This window comes from Pseudorasbora parva, chromosome 18 (assembly GCF_024679245.1).
Source record: "Pseudorasbora parva isolate DD20220531a chromosome 18, ASM2467924v1, whole genome shotgun sequence".
Classification (NCBI taxonomy): domain Eukaryota; kingdom Metazoa; phylum Chordata; class Actinopteri; order Cypriniformes; family Gobionidae; genus Pseudorasbora; species Pseudorasbora parva.
In genome coordinates this window covers 20,791,120-20,810,268 of record NC_090189.1, presented here as the reverse complement: position 1 = coordinate 20,810,268, position 19,149 = coordinate 20,791,120, and the positions used below count along the sequence as shown (strand labels likewise).

At 37.7% G+C, this 19,149-nt stretch overlaps 1 protein-coding gene across 2 annotated transcripts in view; it reads left to right on the top strand.

Annotated features, from left to right (window-relative positions):
• The window catches only part of myo5b (myosin VB), a 67,978-nt gene extending 52,349 nt beyond the window's left edge, over positions 1 to 15,629 (top strand). Inside the window, exons 24-40 of one of the 2 annotated variants that reach the window (XM_067422852.1) lie at positions 1,533 to 1,678; positions 1,752 to 1,871; positions 1,973 to 2,107; positions 2,656 to 2,724; positions 4,563 to 4,802; positions 5,386 to 5,471; positions 8,414 to 8,491; positions 8,679 to 8,877; positions 9,862 to 9,955; positions 10,039 to 10,170; positions 10,247 to 10,398; positions 11,448 to 11,537; positions 12,446 to 12,596; positions 12,680 to 12,974; positions 13,073 to 13,247; positions 13,332 to 13,412; positions 14,088 to 15,629. In XM_067422852.1, coding sequence (XP_067278953.1) covers positions 1,533 to 1,678; positions 1,752 to 1,871; positions 1,973 to 2,107; positions 2,656 to 2,724; positions 4,563 to 4,802; positions 5,386 to 5,471; positions 8,414 to 8,491; positions 8,679 to 8,877; positions 9,862 to 9,955; positions 10,039 to 10,170; positions 10,247 to 10,398; positions 11,448 to 11,537; positions 12,446 to 12,596; positions 12,680 to 12,974; positions 13,073 to 13,247; positions 13,332 to 13,412; positions 14,088 to 14,240 — 2,396 coding nt within the window. In that variant the 3' untranslated portion in view covers positions 14,241 to 15,629. The remainder of the gene's footprint in view (positions 1 to 1,532; positions 1,679 to 1,751; positions 1,872 to 1,972; positions 2,108 to 2,655; positions 2,725 to 4,562; positions 4,803 to 5,385; positions 5,472 to 8,413; positions 8,492 to 8,678; positions 8,878 to 9,861; positions 9,956 to 10,038; positions 10,171 to 10,246; positions 10,399 to 11,447; positions 11,538 to 12,445; positions 12,597 to 12,679; positions 12,975 to 13,072; positions 13,248 to 13,331; positions 13,413 to 14,087) is intronic. The other variant, XM_067422853.1, reaches the window with a different exon arrangement.
• Positions 15,630 to 19,149: the final 3,520 nt, after the last annotated feature.

Sequence of the window (19,149 nt, the reverse complement as noted above, 5' to 3'; positions counted from 1 at the left end):
GTGTGTGTGTGTGTGTGTGTGTGTGTGTGTGTGTGTGTGTGTGTGGTGTGTGTGTGTGTGGTGTGTGTGTGTGTGTGTGTGTGTGTGTGTGTGTGTGTGTGTGTGTGTGTGTGTGTGTGTGTGTGTGTGTGTGTGTGTGTGTGTGTGAGAGAGAGAGAGAAATATCCCTTTAAAGATAAGTTTGAGTGAATAGAACAGTTAAAGCTGGAGGCACTATCATGCTTTTGTGTGGTAAATATGATTCAATTAGATAACCAAACAGTATAACAGTTAAATAAAACCAAAGGAAATTGGGGGAACATTTAAACATTTTTGGGAATATAGAAGTCTTAAATGTTGGACCTTCTTTATCTAATATATCTGATATGGAGCTTTAAATTATAGGGTCAAAGAAGACAATGTCACAAATTTATTATACCACTTATCTCCTTAAATTGAAATGGCATGTTAAATGGATGGCTGCTTCATCAAATCACTATCGGCTGATACATCTGATAGCTTTCTCAGAAACAGTCTTCAAAGGATTTAAATAGAGGCTTTTATTCAGTATACAATTTTGAGTACAGTTACGTAGAATCAGATGCATGACTCGGTTATAGGTTTCGGTTATAATATGCATTATGAATGAGTACGAGAGAAGGTGCTTGTTTTATTTCTATTGAGATTACAGAATGAAGAACATATTGTAACCTACACATGGCAGCTCAAAGGTCTTCCATCAGAGTAATAAAGATCTTTTATTGATCAATCAAACCGAAGATCAATAAAAGGTATATCATCATCATCAGTATTATATTGCATAATATTCAGGTGAAATGGGTTACACAAAACCTGTAGTGTGAATGTAAAATGTTGGGCCCTATCAAACACCAGGTGCAATATGACAGCAGTATTTTTTTTGCTATTTAAAGAGTGTGTTAGTAAAATGCGCCTATAGGCGGGTTCACTCGTACACTCTGCTTATTACACACACAGGGACACGCAGCAGCACACAAACATTTTAAAATATTAAAAATAGAACTATTAAAATGTAAAAGATTATTATTGTGTATATAAATATAAAGCATGCTTACATGTCATAATGGATAGTCATTGCATGTATCAGAATTAGCCTACTTATTTGCAGTAATGACGAGTTATTATATGCAGTTTATGAGACTTTGATTGGTTTATGTCACGTTACGCCTAAATCAAACCCATGATTTATTAAGAGAATAGGGGCAACCCTTTAAAACCACACGCCGGGCACACGGTCTGTAAACACTAGTAAAATTGGATTGCGCCGTGCTCTTCAGACCATGTGCTTAGAACATTAAAATAGGGGCTCAGAGACCTCCATCTAAAATGGACCAAAAGATGTTGAATTTTTTAATACCTTGAGATACTGTATAAAGACCTAGATTATGAGAAAGATGTGTTGTTCATACATAATACAAAAATACTCAAGCTTGTGAAAGTTGATACACAAGTGAATAGGAAAAGCATGTCATTGTGTAACTCCTGTGTGTGAATGCCTGTGTTGTGTCTCTCAGGTCAGGGAGGCGATGCATCTCAAAAAGAGAGCCGTCTGCAGGTGGAACTGGACGAGGAGAGGCAACGATATCAGAACCTGGTGAAAGAATATTCAAGACTGGAGCAGAGATACGAAAACCTGCAGGAAGACATGTCCTCCATGAAGGTAATGGTTGGACACATAACTTCTGGATCTTTGTTTTTGTTGTTGTTCTTAACATGGGTTTTACACACTCCAGTTCCATCCCGGCCACCGGAGGATCCCCTCTAACCAGAGCAGTCTGGGCTCGGACTCCAACTACCCCTCCATCAGTATGTCAGAGGCAGGAGACACTGATGACACCATCCAGCAGGTGGAGGTAAAGCTATTTGGCTGAATCAGACAACAGACAACGGCAGGCTTTGAAAAGGGTGTAAAGGTACTTCAGGATGAGCATTAATAGGATTTGTCTTCCTGCAGGAGATGGGCATAGAGAAGGCCGCCATGGACCTCAGCGTTTTCATGAAATTACAGAAGCGTGTACGAGAGCTGGAGCAGGAAAGAAAGAGGCTGCAGACCAATCTTGAAAAAGTAGAGGAACTAAGTCAACGCAAGGCATGTTTATTTGTAATGTCCACTTTCATTCTCATTTCATTTGCCTATAAAACAAAAAAACAAAAATAAAACCGAACATTTTTGTTTTGTTTACATTTTTAAAATAAAACCTAAAATGAAATAATGTACAAAATGAAATAATTAATAATATGAATAACAAAAAATTTCGCGATATATTTTAAGACAAAAAAGTACAGTCTCAAGCTGTGACTTAAACAAAAGTCCATTGGCTTAAACTGTAAATATGTCAACACGGTCTAATCAATTGATTGGGTCTTTAAGTAGTGAATGTATACATTCATCAAAAATAATGTTCATACTTTTCTCTTCATTCTCTTATGATGTTTGTAGCTACAGGTCTTTGTGTTGTTAAGCAGTCATTCAGGTTAACATTTCCCACTTTTTGGTCATGGATTACAACATAGCAGACCGGTCATAAACTCTGCTTATCTTTTCTGATGGTCCCTGAGCTGTACTTGCAACAGCATGGTCCTCTGCTTTATCAGTCAGCTTGTGTTTACAATTTTTTTCTTTCTTTTATCTAACAGGGTAGTGAGCCCAGGAGCCCCACGTCAGAGGAGGATATAAACGCAGACCTGGCCTACAACAGTCTGAAGGTAAGAGTGTAATGGTCACGCTGCTCTGCCTCTGGTCAAATGTCTGTCTTGGTACTATTCATTGATTTGTTCTGCACTGGGGCCACTCTGCTGCTGCTGCTGGTCACGCTGCCTGTTAAACTTTGGGTGAGTGGGACGATACAGAGAGTTAAGACTAGGATGATTTTAAAGAACTGAATTGTGCCAGGATGGCATATGGGATTATGTTTTATGTTCATAAAGCAAATGAATTCTTCATTTTGTTTATTAAATATTTCAATTTTCGAACAAACATTGAGAAATGCCTTTGTATAAACGTTGAATTTGAATGAAACATTGAATGAAAACCAGGCTGTGTGGAATAGACAGGATATTCAAATACAGTCTGTTAGATACAGTTTATTCCTCAATAGACACTCTTTTGATCAGATATTGAGAAGTTATTCAACACTTTGTTTGGTTAACTCTTTGAACAGCCATGGGGCAAAGGGTTCGAAATTACTTTTTCAATGTTCTGTCTAACTTTGTCCGGCCAGAAAATTATAAGCGTGATGTAATTAATTAAGAAGGTAAAGTTCTTATCTCCAAGTTGTAAAGACAATACAACATATAATGTAAGACTAAATAGAGATAGCAAAACATTATCAAAGTAGTAAGTTAAAAGTTGAATGTATATGGAAGTAATATTAAGATTTTTTTTTATATATTTCCATTTAAATAACAGATTTATATTTATATATAATTTATATAACTATAATAGCTGTGATTTATTTTTATATATATATATATATATATATATATATATATATATATATATATATATATATATATATATATATATATATATATATATATATAAATTAAACTATCTGAAATAAAATATGTCATAAAAATAACAAATTAAAAAACTTAAGGGTAGTTTATTATTTTATATAGACATATTTACTACTAAAATTATACAAAACTATAATAGTATCTGAATAATACTAAAATAGCACTGGTATTCCAATATACACGTATATAAAAACACTCTTGGACTAGTCATGGAGCTACAAACAAATTTTGCTCCTTTGTGTGCCAGTTTTTTTTTGTTTTTTTTTGTTATCAGATATAATTTTCTGAAAAAACATGATTTCCTGCGTCTTTCCTGAATATATAGTACTATACATCTATCATTCATAGCTTAGTTTTCATTGCCATAAAATTAAATATGGTGTCTAGTAAGAGCAAGGTCTGTAGCTTTTAGCTAATCACCCTTATGCAATTGTGATCTTCCTTGGACACCTCATAAGCCCTTGACACTTTTCATATCGGCCAACAGTTATTTATCTGAGCACAAGGGCGTGTTGAAACCCCAACAGCAGGCTCAATTGAACAGCTTTAAAAGGTCTAACTCTAACCAAAGAACAAAGTACAAGAATGGAGCCAGACGTTGATCTGGTGGCTCTGCAGCTGAGCTCAAGTGGATCTCGAGGCAGTAGAATTATGTAACGGATTTGTTTGTTTTCTTAAAGCGCCCCAAAATTGCACTATGAGCTTATGTAATAATTGCTGATGGTTCTTGTTCTGCAGTGCTCAAACACTCTTTGCGTCTGATCAAAGCTTTAGCTACAGGCGTTCGATTAACTTGGATAAATGTACTGCAGTCAGCAATGCTTGATTTTTGAGCATTCTCAAAAACTCTCTCTCTGTTTCAGAGTTTTTCTCTTACACAAACACATACATTCTGGCTTATTTACAACTTTTTGCCTCAGGTCACTTTTGATAGATTTTAATAAAAATCAATCTTTTAAGTGGTACAAAATACAGACCTTTCACCTTCTTTCAGACTCTATTCATAAAATGTGTTCTGCTTACAGCGGCAAGAGCTCGAAACGGAGAATAAGAAGCTGAAGAATGACCTGAACGAGTTGAGGAAAGCGGTGGCCGACAGGGCCTCCGAGAACAACTCGTCCAATGAGCTTCAAGAGGGATATAACCTGCTGCTCAATCAGCTCAAAGCGGCCAATGAGGAGCTGGATGTGCGCAAAGAGGAGGTCCTTATGCTCAAGACCCAAATTGTGAACTCCGTGAAACAGTCAGAGAACATAAACCATATTGTGAGTCTGAAAACATTACCCGCACATCAGTCACCATACGCATGTTATAAATTTGACCTTTGAGGGCTTCTAATCCATTTTTTACAGCTGTTATCTTCAAAATCTCCAAATAAAGCTATGTTAGTCCATCATTGTCATATAAGAATTTCAAATCCATTAGCATCCCATCAGTCTCTAGTGGAGGAACCTTAATGGAAAACTTCTTAATCTTCTATAAAAGCAGTCAGATGTGTAGATTTTGAATGGGATAGGATGGCATATAATGGTTTTTGATGGAAATCAGAGTAAATTAAATTCAACGGATGTTGAGTGTAATAGTGATAGTTTGTCTGAGCTTTACAAAACCTGCACTGCTAGTGAAAGTGACTTTATATATCCACCTGCCTGTGTGAATCTGCTGAGGTGGGCGAATCAGAGTCAGTATTGATTACTCTCAGAAAGAAAGCTCTTTTTCTTGCTCTCACTGTTATTTTTGTCCCACACAGATACATTTTTCATGTCCATAAGATTGAGTTGCTGAAATGTAGCAACTATAAACATTCACTTGTTGTTCCCTATTGACATCTTTGTTTCATCACAACAGAATTCCAATGATGTATCAGAATGGACCAACAACAAGAAGCCCGCGGACGCCGTGGAGGACATTGTGGATGTGCCTGGTTCAAAGAAGTAAGGCAGTCCATTCTGCATAATGAAAAGCGACACCAGCTCTTCTCCACATACTCATTTGTTTTAGTTTTTTCAATGAAGATGGAATTCAGTGGTACTGATTCACAAGATCTCTGAAATATTTCTGTCACATTTATAGATCACCATTGGCTCATGTTGAGACGATGGAGATAACTTACCGGCCATAAGTATTTTTTTGCCATAAAACTTTATCTAGCAAAATAGTTGTTAATTTTATTTAAAAATTATATTGTTATATTTTGTTTCACTACAGCACCAAGTCTAATGATCTAACAATTTCAGATAACCAAGCAATTATTTAGTGACTAAAACAATTATTTCTTTGTAGAAATTATACATTAGTGGGCAAAAGTGATGTCCAGAGAGGATATTTGTTTTTAATGACCCTACAAGTTCAATCAAACCATCAAAATATGAGGACATTTTTAAAATATTTTTTAAATATTTTAGGAAGGAAAGAACAAAACAAACTTGATTATGGTATTTCTTGCAACAAAACGCAAAAACTAGTATAAAAAAAAACTACAATTAAAATGATCAGTTGTTAATATTTAGTTGGTTCTCTCTTTTTGCATGTTATCAATAACTCCAAGCACAACTATGCAATATGCTTACAACATCTATTAAAAAAAATAATAATGTGATGAATAAAAGATGAAGATATCGATATTTCTAGGCTGGATATCACTTTTAAACCATGTAAAGTTGGGAAAAAAAGGGCACCATTTTTATCCTTTCCACCAACTTCTGAACCTCACACATAGAATTGATGAATATTATTGGCAGACATCAAATTATACCCCCTATGCTGCCTTCAAAAACCAACCTGTTGAAGAAAGGATGCGACTTAGACATTGAATCTGGATGTGTGATTTTTCATCTTTCAAATGCAGCAATGGATTTAAAAAAAGAAATTCACCTTTATTTAACAAGGATGCATTAAATTGCTCAAAAGTGCCAGTAAAGACATTTTATAATGTTCAATTTCAAACAAATGCTGTTCATCAAAGAATCCTGAAAAGTATCAGTTTCCACAAAAATATTAAGCAGTGTAACTGTTTTTAACATTGATAATAAGAAATCAAATCAGCATATTAGAATGATTTCTAAAGGATCATATGATGCTGAAGACTGGAGTAATGATGCTGAAAATTCAGCTTTGCAATCACAGGGAAGATTTACATTTTAAAATATATTCACATTAAAAACAGTTAATAAAACAGGTCATAATTTTCATTAAATAAATAAATCCTTTGTTTAAAAAAAAGACAGATCAGCGAGGGTCACCATATTAGTCACAGTTAAACAAAATAGTATGTTGTAAGTCCTTAAGTTACTGGCATGGCCAGTCAATTTTTCTCCCATTTGGCACTTACTGTGGGTTAATATTTGGACTCTATGTAGAAGTGTTCAAAAAAAAGTGCCTTAGTACAGTCTATTTAAATTTTCATCTCTGGCTCTTTTTTTTTAATCATTTGTCTCTGACCAGTGCACCCTTAAAGGACAACTCCGGTGAGAAATGAACCTAGGGGTAATTAACAGATGGTTACAGAGTAGATCGTTCTCTGGGATGCGTTTTCATGGAACTCGAATGTAAAGAGTTTTATCTTTAAAAACAGATTAGCTTATAACACTAGTCTATGGGGCACAGAGTAGTAGTGAAATTAAATCGCTAGTTAATACCACTAACAAGGCTAAAAAATAGCCTCACACTAACACAGTAGCATAATGAGGGTCCCAACATGCAAACCGAAGCATTGAGAACTTTGTAAGAGTACAAACAGTTTAATAAGAAGACAGTTTATAGACATAGTGCATTACACGTTCACGGACAGGCGCCATCTTGGAAAACAGTCTCGACTCATCGAGCCACGAGCGCTCTGCTAAGTGATGAACTGTGACTTGGAATCTCATATGGTCCGTTGTTTCCGGAAGAAAACACTGAACACAACAGAGAAAATAAATAAATAAATAAAAAACTGTCCATGTTATTACATTTCACAAACTTAATTCCTATCGACCAGCTCACTTAGAACAGCGCTCGTAGATTGATTCATCGAGACTGTTTTCCAAGATGGTGCCTGTCCGTGAACGCGTAAAGCACTATGTTTACAACGTATCTTCTTATTAAACTGTTTGTACTCTTACAAAGTTCTCAATGCTTCGGTTTGCATGTAGGGACCCTCATTATGCTGCCGTGTTAGTGTGAGGCTATTTTGAGCCTTGTTAGTGGTATTAACTAGCGATTTAATTTTACCACCCTGTCTCTACCCTGTGCCCCATAGACAAGCATTATAAGCTAATCTGTTTTTAAAGATAAAACTGTTTACATTCGATTTTCAAGAAAACGCATCCCAGAGAACGATCTACTCTGTAACCATCTGTTAATTACCCCTAGGTTCATTTCTCACCGGAGTTGTCCTTTAAACCTGAACCTGAATTTTGTCCAGTATTCATCCAAGCTGCTCTGAATTTATGACACTTTTTAAAGTGGTCCTCAGAGAGTGACAGATGCTGGATGAGGTTCTGATTACCTGTGAAAGAATGCTTTCATTCTTTGCGGTCTCAGGACTGGTCAAACACAGTCTGATTTCACATTCATGCATTTTTCCTACCTTTCTCTATTTCACATTTCCTGAGATTGCCACATCTACTTATAAATATTGCTTGGGCAGGCAGCTCACCTAAAATGCTTAAACATGCCCGAGAAATACCCAAGTCATAAAGCTACGTGACCGCTTTACTTAGAGATAATTCAGATGTGCCCTCATGCTTGACGTCTACACAGACTAATCTAACCTGCCATGCCTTGCTTTGCTAAACTAACGGGCCCTGCCATCTTGTCATTCTTCTCTTTTGCCTTTCTCTCCTCTCTGCTGCCGCTTCTCTGTCTCTTTGGCTCTCCGTTACTCGAACGCCAGTAAATCACAAGACTGGGGTTATTTGAATGAAGATGGGGAGCTTGGTCTGGCATACCAGGGTCTAAAGCAAGTTGCCAGGTTGTGCTTTAATTTTCTTTGATTTCCCTCCAGGTTTAACTGACTTTCTGTTTCAAGGCCAATGTTTTTCAATCATTAAAGAACCATTTAGCATAAATTGATTTTTGGTCACTTTTGATAAATGTTGGAGTGTATGTACACGGTTTACACCCACTTACCATGGTATGGCTTGTTTGTATGTGTTCAGGCTGCTGGAGGCCCAGCTGCAGACGCAGTCTCGACAGCACAAGGATGAGTTAGAAGCTCTCCACACGCAGATCGAACTGCTGAAGGACAATCTGGAGAAGAAGCAGGACATGCTCAACCACTTCTCCACGCTTTCTCCTGAAGCTCTGGTGGAGTTCAGCGTGCAGCAGGAGATCACACGCCTCACCAACGAAAACCTGGTGAGGGCTTTTTTGTGTGCGAAAACTGCGAAAATCAGTTTTGCAATTAGTATCATCATCTTTTTTCCATTAAATTATCTAGATAACAAGATCCTGAAAACAAAACCTTAAAATTGTATACATTTTGTTTCCAGACAATATATTTTGACATGAGATACATTATTCATACCGTATTGCTAATTGATGGTGTTGTTTTAGGCATAACTCTCTGAGTTGTTTTGAAAATGGGGTGAGAAAAAAATAACAAGAAAACCTCTAAAATGTGTTAATTTACACAATGAATGTTGCTTCTGAAAAATGTTAAAATTATCCCAATTTTTTTTTATTAATTTAAATAAATTAGGGCTATGCAATATGGGCAATATCAATTTTGAAAAAAATATTTCCATACACATACTTGTGTGTATAATTTTTTTTGGAAACCGGCTTTATTGCCATTCGCAAATGCCTGTATTATCGTTGTTTGTGTGGTTTGTTTGTTTTTACATGGTGCTAATAGTTAAAGTTCAACTTTTTAAAAATGCACCTCTAGACCAGCGTCTCGTGTTTCAACCTCAAAATTGCGTTCTGTGTGTAAAAATTTTGCCGCAGTGAAAGTTTGACTGTGGCATTTTGTTTTTGACTTATTACCTGCCACTGATGCATCATCTGTCCATTTTTTGGTCCTTGTCCTGAATTCACCTTCCCGGTTTCTGTGCATTCATCCATGGCGTAATGGTAAACAGACTGTTCTGCTCTTGCTAGATTAAGGTGTGCTGCATTCAGATTGCACAGTTCACGTGTCCTTCTTTTGAGCACTCAATGTCTTAAATGTAGACGAATGCTTTTCCAGGCGTGTCCATACCGTAGCGAGATGAAGAAGAAAAAAGAAAAATAATAACTTTTTTAATGAGTTCTCAAACTGTTACCCCACTAGTTCTAAAAGGGCAGTAAAGTATCTAACACAATATTGACTCAAAATGACGTTTATGATTTGTCCTCCAGGATCTAAAGGAACTTGTTGAGAAGTTGGAGAAGAACGAGAAGAAGCTGAAGAAGCAGTTGAGGATCTATATGAAGAAAGTGCAAGAGCTTGAAGGTTAAATGTTTATCTTTGGTCTGTGCGTTTAACATTATCTTTTAGTAGAGCCTTGTGCTGATGTGCTGTTATTCTTTGTATAGTTTCTCAGGCCACTAGGAGCAGACCAGAGCTGACTCGTCAGGTCACCGTACAAAGGAGAGAAAAGGACTTTGAAGGCATGCTGGAGTTCTACAAAGAAGATGAGGCCTTGCTGGTCAAGACGTTAATTACAGGTTTGTGGGTTGCAAAGCAGGCAAGTTTGAATATAACGCTTCTATAGTGTAATTAATACACAGGTCTTTTCTTTAGACATGAAGCCCAATGCCGTGTCAGCCACTGTCCCCTGCCTCCCCGCCTATATCCTTTTCATGTGCATCCGTCATGCCGACTACATCAACGACGACCAGAAAGTTCATTCGCTCCTTACTGCATCCATCAATGCCATTAAAAAGGTCCTGAAGGTATGTATATTGTATAAAAATCACATCAACAGTATTCAACACACTTCCATTGTAACAAACTTGGCTTGCAATTTTAGTAAACCAGCAGTCCCTTGAAAGTTCAGGGAACTCAAAAGGCATGAATGAATTAGGGGAAAACTTTATCAGTTCTTGAAAGCAGACAGAGATGGGCATAAGCAGGGAACACATCAGTCAAATCAGAAAAATGAACACTTATTGGAGAGTCCATGATTAATTAGTCCATGCGTCAGAAGTATTGTCCATATGCGTGAGTCCTTAGTCCTTGGGCCCCAAAAAATGTATCAAAATGTTCAGGAAAAATTTTAATAATCCACCAAACGTAGCAAAAATAAAAAAGAATCCAAGAACAAATCCTTGAACCTCGATGGGTAATTAATCCATAAACGACTTCAAGGGAGCAGACTAAAAATCACCAATCTGTTTGGTCCAAACAGGATCACCTAACATCCATGCTCCCCTGCCAAAACCTGGCTTGGCCATTTCTACTACAGAAGGCCTTCATGTTCCAAGGGCCCTCCTGTCAAAATAAAAGTCCATTTTGTTAACCACAGGATGTTTCTACACCAAGCATAAAAGTCCCACATACAAAAGACAGAGACCTTCCAATTGAATCATACCTATACATTTTTTTCAGTATTTCATTCTCCTTCCCATTTGTGTAATAAAGTATGGGCATACCTTATATAGCAGCGTCACACCATTACTGTCTAAAGGTTTGGGGTCAGTTAGACTTTTTAAAAGAACTGAATACTTTAAATTAAGTGAGGGTGCATTCAATTGATCAAAAGTGACACAATATTAGTATTCAAATAAATGCAGTCTTAGTGAGCATAAGATCATTTTTTCCCCAAAAAATCATAAAGTCTTGCCTTGCAAGAATTGACACAAAAAAAAAAAAAGTAAAAGTCACTTTGGATAAAAGCGTCTGCCAAATGCATAAATGTAAATGTACCCCAAACTTTGAAATGGTAGTGTATAACCACATAATGATAGGTTGTCCATCATCCCTGTTTTTATTCATTCTCCAGAAAAACAACGATGACTTTGAGATGACCTCCTTCTGGCTGGCAAATACCAGTCGACTCCTGCACTGTCTGAAGCAGTACAGCGGGGACGAGGTGAGATGTCATAGTTTTTATACATTCGCTTTCAAGCAATGCACCAAACCTTTGGTAGCCGAAAATGGCATTTTCTGTTTTTGCCTGAAAGAGAAAAACATCCCTCAGTGTTAAGCGCTCAGGTTTCACTCTCGCTCTAGTTGTGTGACGCTCTGCTCAATATTCCGCTATATGCATGTGCACTTTGCTCAGTTGCTAATGGCCCAATGCGACTGCCCCACTCATGTACCACTCATGCTCATAGGAAAAGCTCAAATAATGTAGCGACAGGAAATTTCTATGTAGTAGTATACTTGTTTCTGTTAGCAGTAGCCCTACTGTGATCTAACATGGTGTGATATAACCATGCTGAGCCATGCTGGTAAAATGGCACTACTTTTCGTTTATTGAACTGCTCCGCGCTACGCTCTGCTCACATGCTCTGATAACAATAGCTTTGTAGGACTATACATTTATTTGGATAATTGATCAAAAATAAAGATTTAAATTTGATCATGTTCCATAGAACTGAATAAAGAAAATTAATAATAATATAAATATTTTTCTGTCCAATTTTAGTGTGTAAATAAAAGTTATTAAAAGTTTTTTTATTATTATTCAGTATCATTTAAAATTATTGAATTTAATTTAAAAAAAACTGATTAAAAATAATAAATAAATAAAAACATTTTTAAAAGCAGTTTAATTTTTCGGCTGTGCATCCAGAATTTTCATTAAGGTGCATTCCTAGATATTTTGTCTCGTTTGATGAAGATTTCACAAGTAAATAAGAGAGCTAACTTTGTTTACCACATTTTAACATGTAAAACCACAGGTCTGCCATTAAGTACAGATAATGCATCAAAAGTCTGGTTTTAAAGACCCAGTCTAGATCTATGGTATGATTTTGCTGTTGCTTCCTGTCATAGGCGTTTATGACGCAGAACACTCCCAAGCAGAACGAGCACTGCCTGAAGAACTTTGACCTTGCTGAGTATCGACAGGTTCTGAGTGACCTTTCCATCCAGATCTATCAGCAGCTCATCAGAGTGGCAGAGGGCATGATGCAACCCATGATTGGTGGGTACATAGAGAAACCTTAAAAATTGAAATGATTCGCAGATTCTAGTAGTAGTAAGTAAGTATGTTTTTGTGTTTGGTAGTATCTGCCATGCTTGAGAGCGAGAGCATCCCCAGCCTGGCCGGAGTGAAGCCCATGGGCTACAGGAACCGCTCCTCTAGTTTGGACTGTGAGAGTGGAGGTCCGGCGGGCTACACACTGCAGGCTCTGATCAGGCAGCTGGGACAGTTTTACACCATCATGGCGGACCATGGCCTGGACCCTGAGATCGGCCAGCAGGTGGTTCGCCAACTCTTCTACTCCATCAATGCAGTGACCCTCAACAACCTGCTGTTGCGCAAAGACGTCTGCTCCTGGAGTACCGGCATGCAGCTCAGGTACACATCTGATGCTTTCAGGCCAATCCGTGGCCTAGTAATATCTCCAGGGACGCCTAATGAGTGTAACGACCATCTCGGCCTCGGTATCATTTCAGGTACAACATCAGTCAGTTGGAGGAATGGGTGAGAGGTAAGAATCTGCACCATGGTGGAACTATAGCCACCATGGAACCTGTTATCCAGGCCGCCCAGCTGTTGCAGGTGAAGAAGAAGACCTCCCAAGACGCAGAGGCCATTTGTTCACTCTGTACTTCCCTAAGCTTACAGCAGGTAGACCTTTAACATTCATGTAACATTTTATTAATTTATATTTTTTATTTTCATTGTCTAAATCTTGCATTTATTTCTCCTCAGATTGTAAAGATTCTGAACTTGTACACGCCACTCAATGAGTTTGAGGAACGAGTCACTGTGTCCTTCATTAGAGACATACAGGTTAATCTATGTACACACACTATAGACATCCACTTGCTAGGGTGTACTGACATTTTTAGTAAAAAATCAGTCAATTTCCTAATACTAATTTTAAAACCACATCAAAAATAATATGCTACTGAACACATTCCTACTTTATATTTATATTTAATGTATATAATATATAAATTATAGAAATATTATTTTAAAAACTTTAATTTAATTTTTAATTTAATAAAAAAAAAAAAAAAATTAGTGTTTTAATACATTTTAAAATTTGATGTGATGGTAAAGCTGAATTTTCAGCAGCCATTACTTCAGTCTCACATGATGCTGCAGTGCTTAAACATTTCTCATTATTATCAATGTAGAAAACAATTTGCTGCTCATTATTTGTGTAGAAACCACAATACTGTGGCATTTTGTTAGTTCTATTTATGCTACAATCTAATGTCTAATATCGAGATCATATATTTTATACATATAACTATTTATTAATTTTCTGCAGCCTGTTACATTAATACCTCTCCAAGACAGGCTTTTTTTTTAACAAAAGTGCATTTGATCATTCATCAGAATCTATTTCTCTTTTTTTCACATACAATCATTCAAAACTTTTAATATATTATGTTTCTATAATTTATTATTAACTTCTTAATGAGCATGTCTAATAAATATTCTTATTTCCCTCCGCAGAATCGCCTCCAAGATCGGATAGAAAACAACCAACTGCTGGTGGACACAAAGTACACCTTCCCTGTACTCTTCCCCTACACTCCTTCAGCACTCACTCTGGAAGCCATACACATCCCTGCCTCCCTCAGCCTGGACTTCCTCACACGGGTCTGACATCTCAATCTCTCCGTCTCACCCTGAGCTCCTTTCAGACCTGCGGCCTGCAGAAACGAGAGTGGGCCACGTCGCAGATCTGCTAACCCACAAACTAACAACGCCCAAACGTGTGGGATTTACAGTATCGGCATTTAACAAGACTTACAGTCTCCCTGACCGACTAACTGTGGTGTCGAGATGCGGTTTCAGTGAGCCTGAATGATCAGTGGTGTAAATAAGCTGTCTGCCTTTTGACTTTCCTTCTATAACATTCAACCAGTTGTTTTTTTTCTGGGCTTCCGATTAATACAAGCAAGACTGTTGTTTGAAGAAAGTTAAAACACTATATTTGGATTGGGATGTGTTTGTCTTTGACTAATTCTTGCGATAAATTAAGTTTTAATCTAAATGAAAGTAAGAGGGTTTTGGGCTTCTGACATGAAACTAATGCAAGATGTTTCTCTGCACTCATGTATCTGTATTAGTATGCACTGATTTCTTTGTGTTTATAATGGAAAAGTGTCTTATTTCCCTTTCTTGTGCTGGAGCACAGTCTCATCTTAGAAACATGGGCTCCCACTGAAGCAACACCTCCATCTTATTTTTTTCTCTCTAGGAGAACATTTAAAATCAGCTGCCAAGATTCATCCCCTCAACCTCTTGCAGAAAGAAGCAGGAAATCTGCATTGCAGTGGCTGTTGCCAGTGACCAATCTGGATCAGTCTGTGAACAGGGTCTTTTAAAGCTTTTTCCTTCTCCTCATGTGTTGAAGAATCAGTTGCAGAAACTTGGAGCCCTGAATCGGTCACAGGGCCAACGAGCGGTGCTGATAATGGAAGTGACATTGACAAGTTGAAATATGTGGAGCAGAGAGGGCGAGGATGAGGACATTGAGAGGAGTTTGAGCTGGGATATTTAATATTTTATCAAAATAAATATTTGTGATTGTTGTTTGTTGGTGGGATCTAGAATGTGCTGGAGGGCATGTGCAAGTATGATGAAGAAACACTCAAGGGCGTCATATAAACTGGGATGTACAGAAAAGACATTGTCAAAACTACCTGGTTACTTTATGAAAGCAATTATCACAATGAACTTGATACATTTGCACAGCTCTGTAAATGATAATGTGCAATCATATAGCAATAACCATTCACTGTTTACTTTAAAAAATAAGAAAAAAAATTTTTATACATTCTCTTAAATTTTGCCAACAGAATGGGCTGTTCTATAAGAATAGTGCATCATGTCAATGCAGGATACTGTACTTTGTTTCAAAGTGATCATCTTTTAGCTTTAGGTTTCAACATTTATACACAAAAGTCAAATTATGTATTAATTTTCATGTATCACTTTCTGGATGTAATTTTCTGGATTGAAATAGTTCTTTCAATGCCAATAAAGTAAGGACTGTACATTTTTGTATATTCTTGTATTATTAAGTAAATATTGGCTATTATTTACTAATCATAAATATCACATTGATTATCATTGCTTTTCATGGAACTGTCCTTTAGTTGTTGTTTTTTAAGATTGTCTATTTTTTACTGCCCTCTAACGTCGTTACTTGTTACTTTTCTGGAGCACAAGTTGAGTCAGAATAGAGCTCTGCAGAATTACGTTTTTATAATAATTCCTTTTATTTTATCAGTATGCATTTGCTGTGGCAATAATGTACATATTTTAGATATAATTTTTCTTAACTTTTTTTCAGTGACACTGCTAAAGTAAGTACAGTAGTTCACTATTTCACACTATGCTATGAATGCTATTTTCTAGCACGGAACTCACACATTAAATGTCACACCACTGCTGTCGCATTAACCACAAGTTTATTCAGGCTTCATTGTATGCTTCAAAACATCACACTCCTTGATTTAATTTTAGCTTTAATACAACGCGCGCATGAACACATGCAGTTTAGATCATCATTTATAACTAATACGATTTCTACATATAAAAAAACATACAAAATCGTGTGAATATAGGCACGGGACTCACGGCTAAATAAGTTGTTAGCCAGGGCAACTCAGCGTTCAGCGTTTTCTCACGCGACTTAATTTTCTCGCTAAGGAGGACACTGATAACACAGAGAGCATGCTTTTTTGGTATAAAAAATTATGCTGCCTTCCAGGCAACCCACTGTATTCTTCCAACCTTCTACCCGTGAAAGTGCACTGGAACGGCCGTTAAACCCGTGACTCACCCGTGAACTGCTACTACATCAATGTACTCCCAGTTACCAGTTCTGACATCACATAGCCCGCAAAACAGCAATGGCAGCCCCTACGGGGGTGTATTCCAGAAAGCAGGTATGTGACATACCTGGATATGTTTAAGAGTAAGTTACAACTAAAATAAAAGGTATAACAGCTTCTCTTGCTTTATGAGCCATTTTTCTCTCCACCGTTTCCCTCAAATAAGCAAAGTAAACACCTTTTGGGATAGAAATTATTGTAAATGAGCATAAGGTCCACCATGCTTTGTTTACATCTAGCTACCGCAATCCCTGGCACTCAGGCAGTTTGGTGTGACTTTACCTGGAACCGGACGCTACAAAGTCGTGAGTTGTGGTTTGAAGTCGCTGGTTGTTTGAACTTACTGCCCCTTCCAGTTACACCACCACTTCAAGTTCACTTCAAGTAACCCTACAACGAAAATTGTCACATTAAACTAACATTTACAGTTCTTTTTTTAACTGACATTATCAAAGAATAATAAATTTGTAACAAATGTAGCTATGAGCTCTTTGTTAATGTTAATGCATTAACTAAAATGAACTACTGGTGAGAATTGAATTGATAGCCCGCCTTGGCCTATTGTTCTGTATAATTATTTTGCACTTTAATCTGTTTGAAACTTTTGTTTACTTTATATATTTTTGTGCATTTTGTATATTTTTGTGCATTTGTTTTTTAATGTATTTAAATGTTTACTTATTTCTGTCATAAGAAAATGTTATTAAACCTGTTATAATATGACAACTTTTTTGCAATATACCATATACCGTTAGCCTGACAAGCCAGACCCACATCAAGATGTTTGGTCTGGAAACTCACATAGACAGTAAAAGAAATGGACAGAGCTATCCCATTGACTTTAACGGCGGAAAATGAGGCCAATCAGAGGCACTCACTTCCTGATGGCTGAGCGAACTGTGCAGGCTCAGACTGAGCTTGACGACGTAGATGTGACGTAAGCAACCTGTCTGACTGTAGGTCTTCTAGTCGTTGTGGAAAGTGAAATCTGAATCACGTTGTTTAAATGTTTTCTCCCGTTGCTTTTGGCTCACTATCAGCTTCTCTCCATTCTTCTCCCTTGACTTTATCGGACTTTATGTTTCCACGTCCCCCCAACTGCCTCATAGACAGTAATAGATTGTATCTGAGCGTCTCCTCATGTCTATACGGTAATTTCTCAACTGTGCGACTCTGAGAGTCGCGTTGGTTATGACGCAATCTTTAGCCTGTTTTTACAAAAACAGCTTCTATGGGGCGATACAAGATACAAGGTAATGGAGCCTTTTATGCATTGTCGTGTTTCTTTATAAATAAACAATGAACAAATGTAGTCTTTAAACGCCTCAGATGTAAAGTTATTCACTGTCAAAGTGACTCAAAAATGAATGGGAGTCAATGGGATGCTAACAGCAGGTGATGGCTTGGTTAGCAATGGCCGCCCCTATGGGTGGAACGCTTTCCGAGTGCTAGATTACCCCCTTGGGAAACTCACCATTGAAAGGGCTTAATCCGAGGGGCGGGATAAATGGTTGTCTTTCAAACTCCCTCTGCACGCGATAGGATAGCGCTACAACCAACCAGAGCAACGAAGGTGAAGCGGAGCTAGTTGAAGCAAGTAAACATGTGAAGATTAAACTTTCGCCGTATCCGGTCGGCAGAACTCTGAACACATCTTCCCTTTTTATGAATGACTTCAGTGCCGTTCTTTGTTCTTTTCTCTGAGAAAAGCTTAACTCCAAGTCTTCCAAAACAGTCAAAGCTGATTCGAAAGCTTCTGTGTTTACCGCTTTTTCAGAAGCCACAGAAGAGAGGTGCAATAAGTTCATCCTTTTTTAGGAACAAAGTAGACAACATCCACTTGCTTCTATCTAGCACCTCCGCTCTGCCTGTCTCGACTGTTGATCCACAGCCAGGGACCTTCCAACATCTCTGCTGCTTCTCCATCATCACACATCTCGAGGTTGAGGACATCATCAGAAAAATGAAACCATCCACCTGTGCACTGGATCCTTTTCCTACAGCCTTGGTAAAATCTAACCTCTGTGTCTTAAGTCCATATATAACCAAGATTATTAATAATTCCCTCCAGGCTGGCCTTGTTCCTTCATCTCTAAAAACTGCTATCATTAGACCACTTCTAAAAAAAACCTATTTTAGACCTAGATGTTATTGACAACTACAGGCCCATCTCTAACCTCCCATACCTCTCTAAGGTGCTGGAAAAAGTTGTTGCTGCACAGCTTCAGGTCCATTTGGAGCATAACCATCTTTATGAGAAATTTCAGTCTGGTTTCCGCTCAGGACACAGCACAGAAACAGCTTTGGTCAGGGTCACAAACGATCTATTGATGACGGCAGATGCTGGTTCCCCATCCCTTCTCATCCTGCTGGACTTAACTGCAGCTTTCGATACAGTTGACCATAACATCCTCCTTCAACTTTTACATTCCACCATCGGTGTCTCGGACTCGGTCCACAACTGGTTTTCTTCTTATCTCACTGGGAGAACTGAATATGTTGCATTAGGAGAAGCTACATCCCTGTCACACAATGTCACCTGCGGTGTCCCTCAAGGCTCTGTGCTCGGTCCCACCCTGTTCATACTCTACATGCTCCCCCTTGGCCGTCTCATCAGCCGGCATGGGATTTCTTTTCACTGCTATGCCGATGACACTCAACTTTACTTA